Source organism: Poecilia formosa, unplaced genomic scaffold (assembly GCF_000485575.1).
Source record: "Poecilia formosa unplaced genomic scaffold, Poecilia_formosa-5.1.2 Scaffold49, whole genome shotgun sequence".
In the NCBI taxonomy this organism is placed as follows: Eukaryota; Metazoa; Chordata; class Actinopteri; order Cyprinodontiformes; family Poeciliidae; genus Poecilia; species Poecilia formosa.
Window position 1 is genome coordinate 905,813 of NW_006799988.1, and position 14,823 is coordinate 920,635.

The 14,823-nt window shown below is 38.8% G+C and overlaps 2 protein-coding genes across 4 annotated transcripts; both read right to left on the bottom strand.

Moving 5' to 3' along the window:
- Nucleotides 1-2: 2 nt before the first annotated feature.
- orc2 (origin recognition complex, subunit 2) lies at nucleotides 3-7,046 on the bottom strand. Of its 3 annotated transcripts, none has more exons than XM_007552524.2 (16): nucleotides 6,847-7,045; nucleotides 6,622-6,692; nucleotides 5,063-5,221; nucleotides 4,280-4,366; nucleotides 4,079-4,159; nucleotides 3,957-3,988; nucleotides 3,820-3,877; nucleotides 2,802-3,133; nucleotides 2,599-2,708; nucleotides 1,873-2,005; nucleotides 1,703-1,799; nucleotides 1,485-1,631; nucleotides 1,232-1,403; nucleotides 594-655; nucleotides 362-480; nucleotides 3-279 (listed from the first exon to the last, which is right to left on the bottom strand). In XM_007552524.2, the coding sequence occupies exons 1-16, from the start codon at nucleotides 6,861-6,863 to the stop codon at nucleotides 196-198; spliced, it is 1,761 nt and encodes a 586-aa protein (XP_007552586.1). In that variant the 5' UTR covers nucleotides 6,864-7,045; the 3' UTR covers nucleotides 3-195. The 3 variants fall into 3 exon arrangements, with proteins under 3 accessions (XP_007552586.1, XP_016527241.1, XP_007552585.1); XM_016671755.1 differs by having other exon boundaries at nucleotides 7-279; nucleotides 3,820-3,880; nucleotides 6,913-7,046; XM_007552523.2 differs by having other exon boundaries at nucleotides 7-279; nucleotides 3,820-3,880; nucleotides 6,847-7,046.
- Nucleotides 7,047-7,766: 720 nt separating this feature from the next.
- Nucleotides 7,767-12,472, bottom strand: LOC103138366 (D-threo-3-hydroxyaspartate dehydratase). The gene is made up of 10 exons (XM_007552526.2): nucleotides 12,398-12,472; nucleotides 11,665-11,827; nucleotides 11,427-11,556; nucleotides 10,645-10,795; nucleotides 10,062-10,242; nucleotides 9,479-9,597; nucleotides 9,263-9,389; nucleotides 9,093-9,155; nucleotides 8,903-9,008; nucleotides 7,767-8,082 (listed from the first exon to the last, which is right to left on the bottom strand). The coding sequence occupies exons 2-10, from the start codon at nucleotides 11,808-11,810 to the stop codon at nucleotides 7,993-7,995; spliced, it is 1,113 nt and encodes a 370-aa protein (XP_007552588.1). The 5' UTR covers nucleotides 11,811-11,827; nucleotides 12,398-12,472; the 3' UTR covers nucleotides 7,767-7,992.
- Between the last annotated feature and the right edge of the window lie 2,351 nt (nucleotides 12,473-14,823).

Sequence of the window (14,823 nt, forward strand, 5' to 3'; positions counted from 1 at the left end):
AATTTAAGTCATGGTGGCTTTTATTGATTCAGATTTACACTGAAAAAATGTGCACATCTAACCATGATGTGAATGTCACAGTGCAACGGTGCATTCAGAGCTAACGCTTCAACTATTAAACTAGTGCCATTTATCAGAATGAGTTCATATCAACTGCAGGAAAATTGCAGATCGTGATTTGGAAGTCTTGTCCTTTCAGTCATCATCCTCGTTTTCTAAGAAATCAATCAGCGTGTTCGTCTCCACAGCAACGATCAGGTATTCTACTCCATCTGCGCCCTGGTGGAAAGCAAACAAAGAATACATTAAAGACAGAATACAAAACAGAGTTTTTCCAAGGAGTAAAGTTGGGGAAAGTCACCTTGCGTGTCCGGATCAGCTTGTGGTCTCTGAACTCTGTCAGCTGAGTCCTCAACGTGAGGTCAGAGTTCACCAGGAAAGCCTCTCGACAGCGCTGGTAGAAGTCTTGGAATGACAAGCCTGCATTTGGCACAATGAAATGTCTATAAATCATCAATATGGCGAGGTAAAAATTACACTCTCCCAAAAAAATAACTGTTCATAAGTTTGAGCTTTTGAACCCGAGTGCGTACCCGAGTAGGAAGGATTATCTTTGTTTTCCAGCTGGAATTTCACCAACAACTTGAAGATTCCTCTGCAAAAAGAAAAGTAACTAGTAACATTATCAATATGACTGTATTTTAGTGGGGATTTCCTTCATATATGATGAGTCAATTCCTTTTATGTAAACAATGAGCGCTCCCAAATTTGATAGAATTTATGATATTGATGTTTTATCAAAAGTTAAAAGAAGTTGTAAAATCAATGCCTTGTTGCCATGGCATTGATCGAGATACAATTACACAATGGCACACAATTTCAGACAAGAACTGTCTAAAAGTAATAAAGTACGAGCAAAACTCTTTTTAGCTTCACAGCATCTAAAACCAGAGAGAATAATTGTCCAAGCATCCAATGCATCAACCAAAAAATATAGTATAGTTTTTCTACTTTCTCAGGAGTTTTGCTTTTTCTATATTTGCGGCTGTAGGCATGATGGCAAACTTTACTGAATAAGAAGAAATCTGAAGCAAACCCAAACTTGAATTTGGACCAACAGATCAGATTCACCTTTAGGGGCACAAAACTGAGTCGAACCTTACATTCTTGCTGATAAATTCCCCTTTCACTCAATAAATAAATGACTCATCAGATCTTTAAAACAGTTCACCTTGCGTTGGGCGTCAAGCTACGCAGCACGTGTGTGAGGGAGGACAGAGCCAGCGCGCCCGTCTGCTGCACCAGGAGAGAGTTCTCATACGACGTCTCCTCGGTGTAGTGCTGGAACGTCACACACTCCCACCACAGCCAGTTAAACTGGCTCTGCTTGAACTGGTCCCACACTGGAAACATTACAGGAACTACTTAGCCACAGGAAAACCCTATTTATCAATGCTCTGAGCTAAACTCCTCCTAACAGCCACCTAATGGAGCGTTGATGTGGTCTATAGAGGCGACTAAGTGCAGGTTTGGCAGCGCCGCCAGCTGCCCCAGTGCACTCTGGGTCTTCTCTCCTCGCAGCATCGGCCCGTCAATGTTGTGGATCAGCAGGTAAATGTGGAGATCCGGGCCTGAGGTGACATGGGAGGAAATGTGAGTCGAGTCCGACTTGAGAGGAAAACGCTTTAACAAGCACGCTTACTGTCTTTGAGTGTCTGAGCGATGAAGTGGATCTGATCTGAGGGTGTAGAGAAAGTTCCCTGGTGCTCCAGAACCTCACAGGTCAAAGCGTTTAATATCTAAAAGAGATAACGTTGTAATTAAACTATTAAACAACTCATGAGGTGTTTCCTTCCTCTTTCAAATACGGACCGATTTGAGAGTGATGGAGGGGAAGAACCCGTTGACGACGAGGTGGATCTCCTGAGACAGATGAGACACCCGGAAGTCTTCCAACAAAGTCTTTTTGCTTCCCAAACCGTAAACCACCACACTGAATCCCAACCTGCACGCACACACACACACACGCACACACACACACACACACACACCCTTTTAGGCGACAAACTAACACAAAGCAGGACAATGTTGCAGAATGGAACCGAAATGATGAATAATTGTTTTTTCATAAATAAAAATGTGAAAAGTGTGGCTTGCATTTTGATTCGGCTTCCTCAAGTCAAACTAATCTTTTACTGTAATTGCAGCTGAAAATCTTTTGGTGCCGAAAACAAACGGATGCCACATTTTTCAGATTGCATTTATAAAATTATTATAAAACATTTAAAGTGTAAGCAGTGGCGCCCCCAACAGGTGAACTGTGGGGGCCACGGCCCCCTACTGAAAAATGTTGGTCATCCACTGTCCCCCCAGAGAATAATTTTCAGATCATGGAATAGAATAAAATAGAAACACTTTAATGTCCCGCAAAATTGAGGTGCAACAGCAGCATAAGGTATGAAGGTTCACACATGAAAAATGTTCTTAAAGTTTAAAACAATATAGAGAAAACAAGATTAACAATAACAGTAAATAAAATAAAAAATTGATAACCCTCAGACCTTGAGGAAAAACATCAGAAATGAGAGCCGCACTTACTGTAACTGTAACATCCATTTGGTAAAGTGCTGTCTGTGTTTGTCATGCAGCTCCTGGATCTCCTTTGAGTAACAGGACGGTTTACCTTCTAAAAGATGAGCCAAAGTCTCCTGGGGAAAAAAAACAAACAGAAAATCAGTTTGCACTTTAGCCATAATTAGACACATTTATAGGTTTTAAAACCCTGAATGTGATCAACCTACCCTGTCTAGTTTAGGGGTGTGCAGGCGCTCAAGGGTCCGGTCTGATGTCAGAATTTTGGAGCTGCCATGAGCCTCAAAGTACTCCTCGGTCATGGCGGGCTGGTTAACAGGTTCGGGTGTGTTCTTGCTCTTCTTGGCTGGAGTCTTAAAGAGAGCTGCAGAGGAACCTTTACTAGGAGTTCTGTAGTTTTTATGGATCTCTTTTTCCTCTTTATTAATTTTCAGCTTTTCCTTTAGCCTATCCTCTTCCTCGTCCTCCTCCTCCTCCTCTCCATCCTCCTCAGAGTCAGACGGCGAGAGCTCACTGTCGCTGTCCGACCGAAGGCTCGGCGCTGAAAACATTAGAATGGTGGCACATTTACATGCTTGCAAAAATAATTCACATCCTTTTACTTTTTCACAGTTTCCTCAAATTGCAAACTTAAATGTATTTTATTGGGATTAAAAAGAACACAACACAGAGAACAAGTGGGAAGTTGAAGAAAAATTATGAATGACCTATGATTAACATATTTAAGGTCAACTTACTTTTTTTAAAGACAAACTTGTTTTTTTTTTTTAAGCTCTTGTGGCCTTTATTTGATGGTTAATTGGTAGGGGGGTGGGTAGTGGGAGAGGGGGGAGGACATGCAGCAAGGGTTGCCAAGGCTGGGAATTGAACCTGCGACAGTTGCGATGAGAGCTAAGGCCTCCATATGTAGGTTGTGCTCAACCCCTGCGCCACCACAGCACACCCCATTTTAAAGACAAACTTAAGGCATTTTAAGGTCTTAAGTTTTTATACATGAATTTAAGGCTTTGTAAGGATGTGTGTGGTGGTTCAGCAGGGACAAATAATCTTTTATTTCCTGTTCAGTGTCCCATTTATACATTACTTAGTGCTGGTTGATCACATGAAATCATCAATGAAACACACTGAAGTCTGAATTTCACGTGGCAATCATGAAAGATGTCAGTGTTGGTGCAAAAACCTTCGGAAGCCACCGTTACATATCTCAATAAAACATGCTGTGCTTACTTGTTAGTCTCTTTCTGAGCCTGTGAGGCGTTGTGGAGACAAACCGGACCTTCTTGATCTGCTAAACCGGAGCTGGTTAAGAGACCAGACAAATCTCAAAGCGCATTTTAAATCAACACTTAAGTTTGGGGTCCTACCCTCTGTGGTGTCCTGATTTCGCCTTTGTGGTCTAGTCAAAGAGAGAGAGAAAAAAGTGTCATCTTCAAATAAACACAGGATCTGGTCGATCATATGTGATGGGACGATGATCTGGACTCACGTCGGCCCGTCCGCGTCGGGGTGCAGGGTTCAGCCGGACCGAGGCTCACACTTTTCCCCGGAGTCCGAGCGAGCGAGCTTGCTGCGTCCACCAATAAGACGTACAACACAAAGCGTCCGTTATGAAAAGCGACAAATCCAGCTTCACAAAATCATTAGAGTAAAAATGTAATCGTTTTTACTGGAAACCAGCAGATCTCACCAGTGTTGGCCATGCTGTTGCCACGTCTGTTTTTCTGGAAGGTAAAAATGGAGGCTCCAGCCACACTGGAGAGGCCATCCTCATCTTCTGCAGAACCAAAGAACAATAACAGAACTGCATTATATGAGAATTTCTCTTTTTAATTATTAGGGATGTAACTAATCATTATTTAGTTACATCTATCGATTACTCTCATGAGTAATCGAACAAAAAAACTGGCACATTATGCAGATTTTAAATTAATCCTTTTTTATACAATATTAGAAAAATACAGACAAATAATTAAATTCCTTATTTAAATTAGAAAATAAACAAGTTGCCTAAGATGGAATAATAACATTCCTTTAGTGAATGCTTGATCATTTGTAGCAAAGAATGCCTCTACAGCTAAAAGAATATTTCCAACATCAACATCGGTTTCAACTTGACTCATCAATACAGTAGAAAGATGATCTGATTATTTTTGGACAAACTGATTAATAATAGATAGCCAAAGGTGCTAAAAAGATGTTGTACAGTTTTGACTTGGTTACTGCTCTGACTGTGTTGTTCTTTCAGCAAATCACCTTTTCTGGAGTCTGTGTACTCCTGTTCGAATAATCGGTTATTAAATTATTTCAATAATCGATTCATCATAATTAATCTGATTAATAGTTTCAGCCCGAGTAATTATTCCTAAAAGTAACGATTCTGTGACAGTTCAGACTGCACACGAAACTAGTTATGCCTCTGTCGTCATCAGACAAGCCAATTAAGTCTGGATAAAGAAGCTGTGTGCGTTACCTCCGTCATTCTCTGTTCCCAGAACTCGGATGTAGCCCTGCTGATCGTAGACTCCGTTTTCCTCCTGATCCAGTTGCTCATCCTCTACGTGTCCCTTCTGTCCAGCTGGGCTCTTAAACTTCACCAACCTCTGGACGCTGCCGGCGCCGTTCTGCACGCCTTGTTGAGGCACAGCGCACACAGACAAAAGGTCAGAGGCAAAACTGGTGCAGCCCGTTTGAATTGGTGGTGTTTTGAACAAAGTCCACAAGTTTTCAGTTGGGTTGAATTTGGGTTGCTCCAGAAACTTTGTTGATTTTGAACTGAGTTTAGAAGTCTGTTTGGGTTCATTTTCCTAGTAGATCAACCAAAATTAATTGAATTTTTGAATTCTGAGAATTTTGTATTTGGAAGAATCTGGATTTTTTATTTTTTTAATGCACTCCTTGGTTTTGGCTCAACTCCACAATTTTTCTCGCTTTCTTTCCTGAGAAAGAAATTACAAATGACAGAAAAATATTTTCAAAAAGTAGCTTTTATTTCAATAACTTCTTCTGTAAGTTGTACGACGAAGTGTTACGAGAATAAAGTCGTAATGTTGGAAGAATAAAGTAAAAATTTTAGGAGATTTCTATGAGAAAAATAAATTAAAAGGAATGTTGAGCACCTTGTAAAGTCGTTCTTTGGTAGAAGTTTTACACATAATACTTAATATTTTAAAATATCTATTTTGAAGAAAGAACACAAACTTAGCTGTTCATGTCAGATCCTGATAAATCTACTGAAGCTTTTTTCTAATTAAAAAAAGCTTCTCAGTTGTAATATGTTTTATGTGATAACATTGAATTTATTTCTGATAATATGACTAAAAATATTGTAGCTTGCCCCTAATGCCCCATCATAAAACTCAAAGAAGAGATGACTGAAATAAAAGCTACTTTTTGAAAATATTTTCTGTTTGTAATTCCTTTTATAGAAAAGAAAGCGAGAAAGTGGGAAAAAAGAGAAAAGAAAAAAAGATTGAAATCAAATCAGGTATGAAAAGAAAAAAAATCTAAAATTTTAATTTTAAGCCATATCGTCCAGCTCTACTGTTGATTTGACTTCAAGTTATGGAAATTCATCATATCATTCGCCACTGGTAGCAAAACATCTCCTCAGTATAATGCTGCCACCACCAAGTACAGTGGTACCAGTTTGATGCTTCCTGTCAAATCGTCCTTTTCTCCTTTTCTAGCTCCATCATGAAGATTTGGATCAGGTGGCTGTTTCCATGAGGATAATAATCTCAAACACACATGCTAAGTGATTTTGGACTGAATGGACAAAGTTTACACGAAGTGCACCAGTTGTGCCAAGAAGAGTTTAAATATTGAGCAAAAATTATGTCAAAATCAAAGTGCAAGTTGCTGAGGGGCAGATAATCCAACATTTCTGAGCGTATATGTATATTCTTTAGCCTTTTTGGATTAGAGGAACACCACAACATATTCAAAAAAAAATTTAAGCTGTTCAAGCGTTTGATTAAATACTCCTTGTAGTGCAAAACACGGAGTGCCAGAAAACATAGACCTCCTCACCCTCATGTTTGTCCACGATGTGCTCCAGAACATCTCCATCCCCGACGAACTTCACTTCCAACACACTCATTCTTTAGGATAAAACCAAAAACACACAGAGACTGGAGGCGGCCACGCAGCTCACTGTTTAAAACAACACGCTGCTGTCCGGGAGTGTATGTTTAGCCGCTAACGAGAGGTTTCTATTATGTTTCACTTATGAACGCAGTAAAAAGTCATATTTACTCTGGCTGTTGTGTCATGTAGAAATGCAGCTCCTAAAGAGAATACGAACAACTAAACGCGACTTACTTGAGTTTGCTAAACAGACGCGAACGGGTTTAAACTAAAGACGACAAACAAAACTAAACTAAACTAAAAATAAATATTTTAGCTGTGCTTCGGTATGACAAGTTCTCGCGCCATTCTGCTGAAGATTTTAAACCACGTGATAAGTGAAAGGTCAGGCAGTGACCAATTAGAACGCTGGTTTCTCTCAAAACTACATTTCCCAAGATGCACTTCAAAGTAAAGCTTGTATATCCATATTTGGCACCTAAATGTGGTTTCGGTTCTTTTCGTTAGAATATTAATCAATATGGTTTTTATTGCAAGTTAAAATTGGACAATAATCACCATTTATTTTGTCTTTAACGAAAATATGCTCACTAAATCACGAGACACACCCATTTATTTTTCTTCATATATGTAGTAATTAAATAATCATTTTTATTATTTCAAGCAAATTCTTAAAAACGCTCAGCTGATTTTAAGATTCTGCTTTAAAAGCTTGGATGCTTTTTATTTCAAATTTAATTGATTTTACAGATTGAATTTAAAACATGAAATATAAACGAGTAAGGTCTTCTTTTTAAATATCACATATGTCCAAAATTTTAAAGTCTATCGAGTCTAATCTTACAGAATTATGCTTACTCATAACCATATTAAAATAATTCTCATCCGATTTTTTGTTTGACAAATTCAGCAATTCATGCTCGATTTAAGTGGAAATGCAACAAATAAATAAATGTATCCCTCCAGATGGTAGAAGAGTTTCCACAGAGCTGTGTATTATAACAATACTGCATACTATAACAGTCCTGCTTTTGCAATGCTATTACAAAAGCTGTAATGGCGTTGATGAAATAATCACAGAATTTTTACAACTCATTCTGATTTTGATTTATTAGAAATCAGACAGTATTCACCCCCACATTTCCACTTCCACTTCCAGGGCTTCCATTGCTGCTCACTGTGTTAGCTCACAAGTTTTATTTTTGCAATCTATCTACATAATAAGGAATGATGCAATATTCCCTCTCTTATAATCATACTTTTCTTTATATTGATTCATCTCCAGCTTCTTCAAGTGCACGTCTGGACATATGTTCACCACCCCCGGGTGGGTGTCCACTTTCCCATCAGGCGACCCTCAGAGTGCACATGGTACACAGGGTGCATCGCGGCCGCCGCACACGACTGCATAGAGAGAAGAAGACAATTAAACAGGAAGATGGTGCAAAGTGAAAATGTTTTGTTGTTTAAATTTATTTTCTAAAATGTATTTATCAAAAGGGGAAATGCATATTAACATAATAATGTAAGTATACTTGAATAAGTCCCCAGTAAAACAACTAATAAGAAAAACAATGCATCATCAAGCACTCTAGAGCAGAAACAACCAACTGATAATACAAATCAAAGTGAAAAAAATAATCAAAAATTAAATAAATAAAAAAATGGACCTGAATAAAAATAAGTACTAATCATAAAAATTATTTTTGATTCTTCAAATTTTACAATAAAACAACATTTTATGTAAATGGATTTAAAAATATTACAAAATCTTTGTTTTTAAAGGGTCAAACAAGATTTGTGGACCTATATAAGAAGGCGAACGTTGCTATTTTGTTTAACTCATCTCTGCTAAATGATAAGTGCAGTGAAGGTTTGTGATACGGGCTAAATGGACAGTTGCCTGGGGCACCAAATAACTAGAAAATAAAATATATTTTATCCGTTAATTGCCCTCTAATCAAGTTTGCTACTTCTTGTATCCATGTGTAGTGGAGTAAATGTTCCTTAGTTGGGGTTGAGTGCTGGGAAACTACATAACATCTGCTTTCTGCTACAAAAAAAACAACCAAAACAAATAGAAAACAGATTATTGCTTGTATTTAAATTAGTTGGAGCACTGCAGAAGGAGACGGTAAAGTGTGTAGAACATTTGAGGAAGTTTTACTTTACAGACTCAAGAAACCATTTTGATTATCAGTCACAACAGAGTAACAACACTAACATGATAGGGGATCAGTGTGAGCAGAGAGCCTATGGGGTATTTGCTGTAGTCCAGTGGACCTGAGATGGGCTCCACTCTCCCATGCTCTTGAGTCATAGACAACAACCTAGAAGAAAACATATTTAATTAGTTAACCTGCTACACATATTTTTAGTTTGGAGACCAGAAAGAAAGCGGAAACAGGTTTTACTTGAGGTCTGGGTGGCCTTCGATCATAGCGTATCCAGTGGGAAGCTTTCCAGCTCCGTCCAAACTGTGAGGAACAATGTCAGAAAGTTACAGGACACATTTCCACCAGCAAAGGGATCCAGTTTGCAGGTTCAAATGAAAGCAGCACAAAAGAGGGTCTCGTAAAGCCACCTGATTCCCGTCCATCCACAGTCGACCAAGAGCTGGTTTCTATGGGGACAGTGTCCTACGACCCTCGTCAAAACCCTCACAGCCACGTCTTCCAGACCGCACGAGCCAATCATAGACTGCTGGACGTCTAAAACCCAACAGAAATAATTTGTCCTCCAATGTTTTTTTGTTTGTTTGTTTTTCCAGCTGCCATGCACCGACGTGAATGTAACCCACCGTAGAAGACATAGTTTCCAGGATGCACCTCGCTCAGTTTTCCCATGTCTGAGACGGGATGACTGCAGGAGGGGGTGGAGCCGATGCTGGACTTGCAGCTGATGCCAACGGCCTTCAATCTGCCAGGTGAAAAAAGAAAACAAAAAAACATTTGGTCATAGAAGCTTTCATTATAACTACATTTAATAACAAATTGCTGCTGTAAGGGCTACTGGTGAAAGATTTGAAAGAAAATTCAAATAGCAAATACATAAAAATTAAAGGGTGTTTCCAGCTCAAATGTCTTAGTACACTTGAAATAAAACAAAACTACTTTCAAGTTACTTTTCAACAATATATTGAAGCTTGACTGATGTTAATAACTGCTTAATAATGATTTTTTAAAAAGTACGAGTTGTACCGGGTGATTATTTTGCTGGTAGCAAGACAGTGGGACTAGCACTCTTATCAATATTCAATATTTTATTTTTTTCTAACATTCAGCCTCACACAAACACATTCTCACACACTCCTGCCACCCTGGGGACTCAAGATTTCCTAAATTCATATCAGTCTTAACCTCTATTTTAAACCCTTGGCTTACTTTTCCATGAACTGCAGCGTAAAGCTGGTGGTTTCCTGGGCGACGGCCTGTATTTGCTCCACCCCTTTGCAGTTGTACGTGTTCCCACAGTGGGCATACACCCCAGTCAGCTCCACGCCATCTGCCTCAGCGACGGCCTGAGCCAGTTGAAGCGCCTCTGGCTCTGAGTGCAGGACGCCAGCTGCACCAAAGAGCAAACTCACAGTCGCCGAACGATCAGGAGCGATGGAGTTGTTGTTTTACTGCACAAACACTACATATTATCAAGTATTTTTGGTCTAGTTTATAGTGAAAATATCTTAAATAAGACAAAAGTAACTATTCAGGAAGATATAGGAAATTGTTTTAAGTAAATAATTCCTTAATATTGATTAAAAACAAGTCCACTGGAAGATTATGCCACGTACAATGAGACATTTTTCCCATAAGTGAAATAATCTCCCAATGGAACTAGAATTATTTACTACTTTTTGCTGAAAAGTCATTTATATTTCAAGTGTACAAAGATATTTGCACTAGAAACCAGACTAAAAAAAAAACTTCATAAGATTTTGCGTTTTTGCAGCGTACCCAGCATGCTCACCTCTCCCGTTGCCACAGTCGAGCTTGAGCCACACGTGCCACCGCCGGCCGCCTTTCAGTGGCCTCTTCCGGAGCCGCTCCAGCGCATCGGGATGATCGAGCAGAACTTGGAAAAGGTCCAGCCTCTCCGACAGAGCGGCACAGCGCTCTACCTACAAACGCAGATGCTTAGCAGGTATTTCACAGAGAGGCTCTGCATGTCTTTTGAGACATAAATATTCAGATTATAATGAAATGATTGATTTGTTGACCCTAGAAATGTTCACAATATTTGTAGCGGCTAAAATCCTATATTTTAGGCTACTGGTGGTTGTTCTTGAAAGGCGTTGGTTTTCCTTGCGCTCAATTAAGATTCATGATGCCGATCTTCCGTTTGACATAAAATAAAGTCATTTATTTGTCAGAACAATGTCCATTGTCTTACTGTTTCCATTTATATCCATATAAATTCGACATCCATCCAAACCATGCACAGTAGAAAACTGTTTGCCTCTGCCTATTAACAACATCTGAACAGAATGATGCTTGACCTTAAATAACCCATCCCCCCATCAGACACTCAGAACTCAAAATTAAATACGCCCCCTGGTGGCGATAAACACCAGAAAGGATAAATGGCTCCTACAATATTCACAAGTCATTTTTATAAAGTGACGCTGTGTGTTTAAAACTCACAGAGGGAATAAAATGACAGACTGTGGCGAAAGGGAGTGGAAGTACTGCATTGCCGATAATAATAATAACTACAGTATAATGGCATGTGGAAGCCTCATTGGAGAATACCTTGTCAAAGGGAAGAGAGTATGCATAGAGGATGTCATCAAAGCCATGGTCAGCATAGAAAGTGGCCTCTGCCAGGGTGGAAACCACAATGCACCTCCGGGATCCACCTGTCATGATGTCAGCACACTCACTGCAGAAAGGCACACACACGCACACACACCCACACACATACACACATATTACAGCATCCCTGATGGAAACGTCGGCTTCATCAGTGTTAGGGAGCGCGGTTCCGTACAGGGTTTTGTGGGTCTTCATGTGCGGTCGGAGTTGGACTCCCAGCTGGTGGCAGCGCTCCATCATCCTCTGCGCGTTTCTCTTCACTTTGTCCACATCCACCACCAAAGCGGGGGTGCAGAGGGCCGAAAGGGGCTCCCCCTCCATACTGGAAGAACTGGAGACTTTGCAAGCAATTTAATTATGATGCATGGCTGCTTCAAGTAACATCGAGTCTTTGTTTAGATGCAAAATAAATGAATACGTATTTCATAAAGAAATATGCTCACATGCGACTTTTTAAAATTTTCTCTGTTTTCATTTTCTTGTCTTTGCCCTGCCAGCATACCCACGTGGGCCCCATATGAGTAAAAGGAGGGCAGACCAGATGGGACCTATATGGGTTTTTCCGCGGGTTCCATGGTGGCCCCACATGGGTTTGCCCATGTAAGGGCCACAGCCCACATGGGCCCTTCATGGGCAAACCCATGTGGGCTCACCGTGGAACCCGCGGACAAACCTATATGGGACCCATATGCCAGCCCACCTTTCCCCCATATGGGGCCACCTAGGCATGCTGGCAGGGTGATTGTGTAATATAGAACTTTGCTCCCTGGAAACTATCTTCTGTTCTTATGATTTTCAGAAGTTTTTATTAGTCTGCCAGCGGGCAGTGGGTAACTCTACACTTGAAGAAAGTGCATCTGACCACACAAACAAAGGCGGGCCAATAACTGTGCAGAAAAAAGATTTACCTTTCAGAAGCAGAGATCTCTTTACACCGCTGTGTCACGAGAATGTACTTCGCTACGGCGTCCCTTAAGGGCCAAAATGCGCTAACTTGACTCTTAAACGTCTGTAGTTCATTCATTTTGATTTCATGTCTCCATACACAGATTATTTCAATTATTGAATAAAATCAAAAATAATTACGACTGCATGTTTTGAATGGTAAAAATAGTTATTCTGGTATTCTATTTTAAATAAGTTTCTGTTTGAATAATTGTATGTAATAAAGTGATTGAAATGTAATTTTAAAACTGAAGAAATTCTTGAAAATATTATACTTTTCTTACTGGTTTTATTTTATTTGCATAACCCTTTCGGTAACACTTTATTTGACACGGTGTGCATAAGACTGACATAACACCTGACCTGACCATGAAGGAGTCTTTATGAACGTCTATGACATTTTGAGCTCACAGACACGAAGCAGGAAGAGGTGGGAGGGGTAACATCTTGGTTCGAGTGATATTTGAAAAAAACAAAAAACAAAAACAAAACAAAACAGGAACGCTCCGTCGATAGCACCTGATAATATATGTTACCTGGCGCTTACTATATCAAATCTAAAGGTGTTTTTGCCATAATCTGGATTGTGAGTGGATCAAGATGGCTAGTAGTAGTGAGGGACTTTTAGAAGATGAAAATATGAATATAGGATGGTCTATGGTAGAAAAAAGAAGAGGAGGAGGTGGGAAAGATAAGGCTAAAAAGGGAATAAATGCTGGTAAAAGATCTCTTGAGGATGAGGAAGAAAGAGCTGAGATAAGGAAGAAAATAATGATGGAAGATTTTAAAATGATATTAAAATTTAAGGCTGGACAGGATATGATTGGAGTAAGTCCTATCAGTTTGTCAAACGAATTAAAGAGAGCTATTGGAGATGTAAAACTAGCTAAAGTCTTAAGGGATGGAAGCCTACTTATCATTTGTAAAAATGCTGAACAAAAGAATAACGCTCTAAAACTAAAAATGGTGTGTAAGTAAAGAAGTGCTGGAAAGAAAGCTTGTGGAGGAAGAAAGAGGAGTAAAAGGAGTAATATCAGGGATTCCTGTAGGAGAAAACTTGGATGAACTAAAGAAAATAATCAAAGGAGGAGAGATTACAGGTATCAAACGATTACAGGCTTTTAAGAATGGGGAGAAAATGAGCTTTAATGTAAGAGCCTATATTCCACCTCCTCTCAGATGTTATAAATGTCAAAGATATGGACATACTGCAAACGTTTGTAAAGAGAAACAGAGATGTGGTAGATGTGGAGGCAAACATCCTTATGGTGAGTGTGGAAATAATCCTGTTAAATATTGTAACTGTGGAGAAAGTCATACAGCAGCATATGCAGGATGCATGGTAAGAAAAGAGGCAGCTGAAATTCAAAAAGTTAAAATTGATAAGAAAATTACTTATGCTGAAGCAGTAAGAGAGGTAAAGTATAATGATAATGCTCCAAAAACAAGTTATGAAAGGAATAAAGTGGTAGACAATAATCAGTGTAATATTACATTAGAAAAATGTATTCCTTTTTTTGCATATATCATAAATTGCTCAGAACAAGCAAAACCTAAAACTGAAAAAATAAAAATCATAGTAAAGGAAGCAATAAAATTCTTCAATGTCAAAGATTTATCTTGGGAAAAAAATCAAGAAGAAACGAAAACGGGGGAAAAAACAACTGAACCTGAGACATCTCAAACTATCACATAATTCTAATATTACAATGGAACGCTTGCAGCCTAATAGCAAATGGTCAGGAATTTTAAGGCTTCATTAATAATCTAAATACAAAACCAGATATAATATGCATTCAAGAAACATGGCTCAAACCATCGTTTCTGTTTAGTAGTTTAGTATTCATGGTTACTCTGTTCTGCCTAAAGACAGGATAAATGGGAATGGAGGAGGTTGTGCTATATTCTTAAAGGAAAACATAAAATTTATTCTTTACATTCAAAACGATATGACTTCATATTAGACTCAGGGTGATACAACACCCGAGATTTATGGTCACAATCTTAAAAAAACAAAACAAAAAAAAACAACAACAAAAAAACTCTTACCTTTATTATTTTTTAATAATAAAAAAATGATAATTTTTTTAAAACAAACCTTTGGGGAGATAAAACCAGATACTATTTCCATTCATTAAAAAGGATTTCAACCAGTTTACCTTTAAGACCACATTTAAACATTCAAAGTCAATAGCTTGTAAACCTCTATCTTTAAAGTCTTTTACCATATTTGCTTTCTTTAAATAGTGGACTCGATTTTTCCAGATAAAATTAAAGTTCAATTGATTTATAGCTTTAATATATTTGTTAGGAATGGCCATAGAATAGGCTGGGTATATGCATTGGGAAAGTGACTCCATTTTGGTTAAACAGGTTCTCCCAAACAGGG

What these genes read in the sequence shown, in the direction of transcription:
- orc2 (XM_007552523.2), bottom strand. An exon ending in CAACAGCATGGCCAACACTG is followed by an intron (nt 4,160 to 4,279) that starts GTGAGATCTGCT and finishes TGGTGGACGCAG; the next exon opens with CAAGCTCGCTCGCTCGGACT. An exon ending in CCCGACGCGGACGGGCCGAC is followed by an intron (nt 3,989 to 4,078) that starts GTGAGTCCAGAT and finishes CTCTTTGACTAG; the next exon opens with ACCACAAAGGCGAAATCAGG.
- LOC103138366 (XM_007552526.2), bottom strand. Translation starts at nt 11,810, where the DNA reads ATGGAGGGGGAGCCCCTTTCGGCCCTCTGCACCCCCGCTTTGGTGGTG. An exon ending in ACGCTGCAGTTCATGGAAAA is followed by an intron (nt 9,598 to 10,061) that starts GTAAGCCAAGGG and finishes TTCACCTGGCAG; the next exon opens with ATTGAAGGCCGTTGGCATCA. An exon ending in GAAGGCCACCCAGACCTCAA is followed by an intron (nt 9,009 to 9,092) that starts GTAAAACCTGTT and finishes GTTTTCTTCTAG; the next exon opens with GTTGTTGTCTATGACTCAAG.